The sequence below is a fragment of the Indicator indicator genome, chromosome Z, assembly GCF_027791375.1.
Source record: "Indicator indicator isolate 239-I01 chromosome Z, UM_Iind_1.1, whole genome shotgun sequence".
Taxonomy (NCBI): domain Eukaryota; kingdom Metazoa; phylum Chordata; class Aves; order Piciformes; family Indicatoridae; genus Indicator; species Indicator indicator.
Genome location: NC_072053.1, coordinates 26958150 through 26966319, shown reverse-complemented (window position 1 = coordinate 26966319; position 8170 = coordinate 26958150). Strand labels below are relative to the sequence as shown.

General features: G+C 40.5%; 1 protein-coding gene across 2 annotated transcripts; it reads left to right on the top strand.

Moving 5' to 3' along the window:
* The first annotated feature begins 602 nt into the window (after positions 1–602).
* On the top strand, positions 603–7272 carry ESM1 (endothelial cell specific molecule 1). 2 transcript variants are annotated; one of them, XM_054398110.1, is made up of 3 exons: positions 603–912; positions 4514–4669; positions 7172–7272. In XM_054398110.1, exons 1-3 carry the CDS (start codon positions 612–614, stop codon positions 7270–7272), a joined length of 558 nt encoding a protein of 185 aa, XP_054254085.1. In that variant the 5' UTR covers positions 603–611. The 2 variants fall into 2 exon arrangements, with proteins under 2 accessions (XP_054254085.1, XP_054254084.1); XM_054398109.1 differs by lacking the exon at positions 4514–4669 and having other exon boundaries at positions 612–912.
* The last annotated feature ends 898 nt before the right edge of the window (positions 7273–8170 follow it).

Here is an 8170-nt window from a genome sequence, read left to right as displayed (position 1 = left end):
ATTTTCTTCTGGCAGCATGAGCTGTGTTAGCAAGGCAGAGATGTCCTGTCAGCAATGTGCCTAGTGTCAGAGTGATCCCTGTCCTGCAGGAAGGGATGCAACCTTCTCAGGCTTGGAGTTGTTTTTTTTCTCTCTCTCTCTCTATTTTTTCTTTTTTCTTTTTTCTTTTTTTTTTTTTTTTTTTTGTATGTGTGTGTGTGTTTGGTTGGGGTTTTTTTGTTTTGTTTTGTTTTTTCTTTTGGCAGACGTCCTTGAGCATTTGAGACGGATGTGAGAGAGTTTTTAGTCCTCATGCAAAACAACTAACTAAACATAACAGATTACATCAGCTCAGGCTTTTCAATTCCTGGATGGCAGCAGAGTGCTAATCCAACCTTCATCCTGGATTTCATAAACTGAAACAAGGGAGGCTGGCAGGAGCAGCGGAGGATTGAGGAAGCTGACGACGGTGCAGCATGTGGGCAACACACCGTATAAAGCTCATAAACTTGTAGGCTGATGTGTGCAGCTACCACTTTGGATTCTGTACCACTGCTTCGCTCGGCACAAGGCACCAGCAAGCTGAGCATTAAAGCCTGCTCCTTGGGACAGAGCATTTACCCCTGCAAGATATGAAGGGCTTCCTGTTTCTCACACTCCTCCTGATGCCCGTGTACGCTGGAACTGCCTGGAGTGCGAAATATGCAGTAGATTGTCCTGAGCCCTGTGACAGTAACGCATGCAAAAGTACCTTGCGCTGTAAGCGAACGGTGCTGGATGACTGTGGCTGTTGCAGAGTGTGTGCAGCTGCTCTGGGGGAGACTTGCTATCGTACGGTCTCGGGTATGGATGGTGTCAAGTGTGGTCCTGGGCTGAAGTGCCAGTTTTACACTGAGGAGGATGACTTTGGTGATGAATTTGGTATCTGCAAAGGTAACAATATTCACTTTGCATGCACCCACTGTGGCAATTTGACAGCAACCTACATATTAGAGCTTCTCTCCTGCTTAAAAGATCTGAAAAAGGGATTTTTCCAGCTCAGCTCTTAGCCAAGAAGAAAGTGAAAAATACCTGCCGGTGTTAAAAGGTGTTACATGTAGGTGGGACAGAGCTATTAATGTGAGAATATTGTTTAGACTTGTGGACATGTTTGTGAAAATATGAATGGGATGTGCTTGGAGATAAGATTTTTGACTGGGATTTGGGAGACCCAGGCACTAGTCCTAGTACTTCCCCTCATTTGGTGGGTGGCTTTCTATAAATTGCAAAGACTTTAATCCTGCAAGTCCAACCTCATCATGGGGCCTCGGCCCCTGCTGTGCTTGCCCTGGGGTAAGGTTCTCTCAGACACTGATGGCTATCTGCCCAGGGAGGAGATGCTCTCTCTGTGGCATGGAAAACAGATCCCACTGACCAAGTGCCTGGGGATGTTGTCCTGTTTAATCTGGTCCTGCCTTTGAGGTGCTCAACTACCCTAGAAATGTGGTCAGGGCAGGCAAACAGAGACCCTCCTGCCAGAAAGATGTGAAAAACAGAACAGGAGCTGACTGTCAGATGAGCAGCCAGCCACTGGTGTCATCTTATTCCAGGTATGCTGCACACTGATTTTGTCAGACATAGATTATAATGACATTTTTCATTTAAAAGCTGTCCTCACTCCATGCAAAAACGCAAATCTTTATAAGGAGGGAAGGTAGTAAATTACTAAAAGAGTAGGATGAAAGTTTTAAAAAGAAAACATTTTTTAAGAAAGGCTTTGCAGAGCATGTATGCAGCAAGTTTCCTATGTTTCTGTATCACTTCAGTAAGTAGATAACAGATATGCTTTTGAATAACTTAAAAGTGGAGATGTCTTGGTGCTTAAATAACAGGACTATTAATAGCCTCCATTAAAGTAATGACTTAGGACCAGATGATGCAAAAATCATCAGGCTGACTCACATAGAGCACACACTTATTTACACTGGTATTTAAAAACAAATTGATATGCTGATTTGAAGGCGAAACCCCCAAAGCATCTTTTATTTCTAAAGATTAGAGATTATGCATACAGATCAGATCTCTGGTGCATCCACAAGAAAAGTATCTCACTGAGACAGTAGGCTGATCTTCAAGTTATTAAAAATTACTGCAGTGCAAGATATCACCTATAATTTTTTGAGTAGTTCTTCTGAATTGTTATACGCATTTCACTCACCTCACAGAAATTTCCTCTCAATAGCACACTTCAAATGGGAAAGAGAAACATTTAGGGACATGAGATCTGAATCCCTGGAGCTGAATCTTGGGAGTTCTGTGGAAAATGTAAACTAAAAATTATTTTTCCTTCCAGTGAGTCAGTGGTAAAACTCTCACTAATTTCAATAAAGCCATATCTTGACTCAGAGTTGTAAACTGCTATGTAAGGCTTATATTCCCCATGTATTTATTTGCACTATTATAGATGTGATTTCTAATTATTTTTCTTTTTAATTTCAGCTCTGAGATAGTAAAATCTCTCTCTGCTTGCATGGGAATTTTATCAGGCATAGTATGAACCCAACCCAGTCTAAATTCTCTCTAGTTGCCTGCAAGTGATTTACTTATTGCAAGTTGTGAAAAATGACCTGAACTCTCTATTCTTTGATTTCTTAATTCTAGAATGGGTAAAACATCGGCAGTATAAGTTTTAGAACAACGCTTTCAGTACCATTTATATTATAAGAATGCATCATACTGCTGTCAATAACAATGTCATTATTGTCTCAAACAGCTTAAGGAATAGTGGTACTCTGCAGTTTTATTAGTAGATACCTTTTAAACCTGTGGTATAACAGTCACACTCGCTCTTCCTTCCCTTAGACCACTGGGACCTATTTGCAATTTAGGAGCAGGCTTCTGTTGAACAAAACCTTCTAACAGCAAAACTGACTCAGCTCTCATTTTCATCAAATCTGAAGAGCAGCACCAGTACCAGAATTATTCCACACATAGCAAAGTGCTTTGGGCTCAGACTTGTTTCCATGCTGTTGTGGACAGCTTTGCACCCCACCTCTCTGGGCTGAGCAGTTGAGCACCTGCAGCAGGCAGATTGATACTTCATGTGGTGTGTGCTTTCAGGTTGTCCCACAGGGAGGACAGTGCATGCAAAACCTGTTTTGCTCTGTCAGAGTTTTGACCAATGAGTGTCCTTGCTTAGGAAGGGGAATATGGTGAATCTCAGTGCGATCCTCCAGGCTGGAGGGATTCACCATGGCAAGGCATTGATAGATTTTCCAGTGCTTTTCATTTATAAAAACATACCCATTGGACATGCAGAAAATTGTAAAATGTTGGTTTCATTTGGGGGCATTAGCCTGATTTTTAGATGGCTTAGGCTGTATGGCACAACTAAGTATTTGCATTGATTGAAGAAGAGACTGGACAAACTGAGAAGCATAATCCTGTTGTGGGGTGTTAAATGCACAGAAACTATGTCTGGCTCAGGAGGGTGCAGAGATGAAAATGTGGGGGAGACTATGAGAAGGGAGGTATCATTCATGCTTACCGTGGTCTTATTTTTTTTAGTGTTTTGTGGAAACCTGGGCTGAATGGATCCTTGGTTGATCCCTTGTTTGGGAGCTTGGAAAAAGCATGTCAGAGCTGGATTTTCCTTCTCTCAATCTCTCTAGCTATGGTCCACGGAAGGCACTCTTCCAGGGTCCCAAATAATGTTTTTTTTTTTCAGAAAAACATTTGGTCCCATTCTGACATCTCCTCTATGGAGCTATTTGGTGCTCTCCTATGAGCTTGCTCAGGGGTGGGAGATTTGAATCAGAGAGGTATGTGACCAGATGCAGCATAACCAGGCATCTGCCTTAGGGTCAGCATCCCTTCAGAGCATACCCACTCAATAGGCTGAAGATGTAGATGACCTCCTTGCTGTCTGCTGTGGGAAGGCAGCCCTTTACTGTCTGAAAAATTGTTGCATAAGGGAAGGATTTTCCCCAAGAGCCAGGAGTGTCTCCAGGTGCATTTGCTGGATAGCTCCTCAGAGTCAGGGCTGTAGCCTCTATCCAGTCTACAAACAGTGACCCTGGACACAAGCAGCCTGGTGCCAGCTCTAAAACATGACATCATATATGTGTGATAATATCAAGCAAAACCAATGAACTCAGGAACTTTCTGAATTTTTTTTTCCAATCCAATTCTAATCATTTAACTACATCCTCTATGATTTCATATTTACATATTCATACTGCCTTTAATTTGCATTTCAATACTATGAGTGTTTCAGAGTATTATCAATTGTAATTGTAATTTATAAATTACAATAGTAATTTACAATTACAACACATCATAAATAAGTTATAAGAAAAGAAATTATGTATATAGTATGTGTCAAGGTTTGTTAAAACTGACAAGTACTTCTAATGAACAGCTGGCATGCTGAAATCTTGTAGTGAAGGTTTAGCTGAACTCCACCTAAAAGATTTTCCACTTTCAGGTTATAAGCAGACCGTCTATTAAGAGGGGATCACTGAGGGCTGCTTTGCTCTATTTCTTTTTTTTTCAGAGTGTCCTTATGGTACCCATGGAATGGAATGCAGGAAAACCTGCAACTGTCCTTCTGGCATCTGTGACAGAGTAACTGGGAAGTGTTTGAAGTTCCCATTTTTCCAACTATCTGCTTCAAAGCCTCCAAATCGACGAAAAATGGTTTCACAGCCAGGTAAGACTTCGTGGGGCTGTTAATTTTAGCAGAAATCACCTTGTACCAAATCTACTACCACACCATGTATGGTGTGTGTGAGTAACGTTTGCTTTGGTGGAGCTGTGCAAACAGTTAGTGACATGACGTATATTTTTTTTTTCTTATTGGCATATCCCTTAACATAAGGCAAAGAATTAGGTGTGCTCTGACACATGGTAAAGGCATTCCACAGTCCTAACATGGTGAAACCCTTCACAGCTGCTGCATGCTCTAGCACTACAACATCACTTGTGCAGTGGGAGGCTGTGCTAGGATTTGCATTAGTCATTTCAGATTCAATATATGCGGCTGCTTTCTGGATAGGATTTCTGTAGGTTGCATTTACTACTCTTAGCTAATATATGGTTAAAATAATATTTGTTCTCCCATGAAGACAGAGCTTTATACCTTTCCAGATGTCAGTGAACTGTTTTATGAAATGTTTTATTGCAGTGATTTATCACACTATCTCTGGAGTAAGTTCTTATCTTTAAAATTTAGGTCTGAAGCCTGCAAAAGATCTTTTCAGAATTAAAATAAAGGCATGTGGGAAATTAGAGTGTTTCTGAGCCAGGATAGAGAGATCACTAAAGTTTTTAAAAATGGAATTAAAATTTCTTCCCTGGTGTTACTACAGTATATTTGACTGATCAATATTTAGGCTGAATTGAAATACCAATCTAAGTCAGTACAAATGTAAAGATTTTAAATAACTACCAGAGATTTAATCCTATACTTGCTGGGAGCTTTTCTAGGATTTCACTCTTTGAATTTTATTTGTTCTCCAAATGCAGTGCATGTACCTTATTGTTTTCTGCTATATTAAGTTATCTAGAGCCTGCTGCCTTAATGCATTATTTATCTTTCCCTCAATCTCTATTTAGAGAAAGCTAGACAGAAGCAAACTTCTTCAGCTTATGCTCATATGTCATTTAACATGATCGTGAAAGAAGACTTTCTGAGATAGATCAGTCCTGATCCTTTTGTATTTTTCTACATAAGTGGGGTCTTTTGCCTTTCCAGGCTTTATTTATTACCAAGGGTGCTGAAATAACATGGGAAAAATATTTGTCTTCCTTTTTTTCCTGTATCTATCTTATATTCCAGATCTTCCTAGGTAGATTGTTTTCATCAGTTCCTCTTCCCATTTCCTCTCTCTTGCCTTTTCGTCTCAAACCTTCTGTTGTTTCAGTGCTTAGCAGCTTGTCTGAGCCCAGTCAGGATGAGATACTGACCCCATAGAAACAAATTATATTTTTCACCTGTGCAAAGATTTCACACTGATTTGTGTCCTCAGGGGTCCATCACTGGAATTAAAACAGGTATACTCTGGGTAGTACTGCTCGGGATGGTCACATGGGATTTAATTTAATAGTGGTCTTCAGAGGTAGCCATCACATCTAGGACAGATCCTCACCGAATCAAAACATCAGTATTTTAAACAGGCAAATTTCTGGCCATTATATTTTTTAAAGGCATTATGGCTACATATATGCTAGTAAATTTAATTACTTTGGAGTGTGTTCCTCTGTATTACAGTTTGACCACCTTCATGGTGGTCAACGTGCACAGTAGGGCAGTGGCAAGCATGCTTTGTCCCAGCCTAGCTAACTATGCCAAACAAACTCAGCCACAGCTTGGGAGTCAGTATCAGCAAGGAACCATTTCCAGCAGACAAGCTGGATATCTTGTATGTTTTTTTTGAGAGTAAGACAGTTTAGTGGCGTGCACCAGGCTATTCCACACCAGCTGGCCTCAGCCAGAGAACAGAATCGTAGAAGTAAGCAACTGTTTTGTTTGGAAAAGACATTGAAGACCATCGGGTCCAATCATTAACACAGCACTGCCGAGTGCACCAGTTAACCCTCTACACGTCTTTTAAATACATCCAGGCTTGTTGACTCCACCACTACCCTGGGTGGCCAGTTCTAGTGCTTAATAATCCTTTCAGTAAAGAAATTTTTCCTAATACCTAACCTAAACATCCCCTGATTGAGGCTGTTTCCTCTTGTCCTGTCGCGTGTTACTTACGAGAGAAGACCCATACCTACCTCACAACAACCTCCTTTCAGGTAGTTGTAGAGAGTGATAAGGTCTCTGCTGAGCCTGTTTTTCTTCAGGATAAACAACCCCAGTTCCCCTAGCTGCTCCTCATAAGCTCCAGGGATATTTAGTTTAGTGCTGTTGCCATTGAGGATGTGTTGCTTGGTCCGATGTCACATTGGAGTGTTCCAGTGAGAAGTGGAAACTGAACTCAAATCACCTGCCTTATGCTTAAACTGTTAGAACATACATCTGGCTCATGCTGTAATTTAGCAGAAATATTGCAGTGAAATAATTGGGGGTGTTCAGGGAGATTCCTGCAATGTTTATCATCTAAGGTGTTCCTGAAGTGTTCTCAAAACCAGCTACATTGGTGCAAGCCAATAGTTTAATTTTGTTGTTTTTATAAAACCCACTTTTATTTGTGTGTATTTGCAGAAAATGACATGGCATCAGGGGATGGCAATTCTGTAAAAGAGGAATTCATTAAGGAGAAACCAATCCGCCCCCCGGTAATGAAGTGGCTAAATCCTCGCTGATAGTTACTTACAGTCATGAGACTTTTGAGTGAATGCATTTCTCACAGATTACTGAATATGCAAGAACACACTTTAAGAACAAAGTAGAACTATAGCATATGAAAATGTAACCTCTGCAGCCCAATTGTGATTCTGTTTTTCATGAGAAAAATGTTTACTTAAAAATAGACTGTACAGTGTATATGTTTTTTCGATACTTGTTTTGATAAGTATTTGAACAGAGAAATGTATTGGGGATTCCTGAATGTATGGTGATATTAAAAACCCAAAAGATTCATCCCTCCTCATGTAAATAATGCTGGAGGCCAACTCTTGCAGCCTGACACCAGGAAAGCTCTCACTGAATACACTGGATGGTTTAGTGAGTAAAATTATTGCTGTGTAGCCAAATAGTTGGCTTTTTCATACTGTTATGTGAATTCAATAACCCAGCATTAGCTGTTAGGCATTTCTGGCTTTTGGAAGTTTGATGACAATTCCTCAGAAATAAATATGCCTTTCTTCAGTGAGAAAGCACCCAGCATATCAATTTTACTCATTGTGAATAACTTAGCTGAGGCACTGCAGACAGACATTGTATTGAGGTGGATTTCTAAAGCTAGTATCTGTACAGAGAAACAGCAGCTTGGTAAATTATACGCATTTGCAGAAGGGGATCTGAAACAAAAGAAACTGCTTAGCACTATTTGAATATATATATTTCTATAAAGTAGCTGCTTTGGATAAAAGTGATTTCAGTGCCAGAGGCCATCCTCATCAATGGTTGCATCCCAGCTGTGACTCAAAAGGAGTTCATCTGATCCATCATAGGGACGACTCAGACCCTCACTGAGTGGCAGTGCAGGTGGAGTCTACAGCACTTTGGTGCCCAGTTCTTTGTTTCTTACTTGCACAAGCA

Bases quoted from the DNA above. Each gene is read 5' to 3' on its own strand.
- ESM1 (XM_054398110.1), top strand. From the start codon at position 612: ATGAAGGGCTTCCTGTTTCTCACACTCCTCCTGATGCCCGTGTACGCT. The intron at 913-4,513 runs GTAACAATATTC...TTTTTTTTTCAG, and splicing joins TGAATTTGGTATCTGCAAAG to AGTGTCCTTATGGTACCCAT. The intron at 4,670-7,171 runs GTAAGACTTCGT...GTGTATTTGCAG, and splicing joins AAAAATGGTTTCACAGCCAG to AAAATGACATGGCATCAGGG.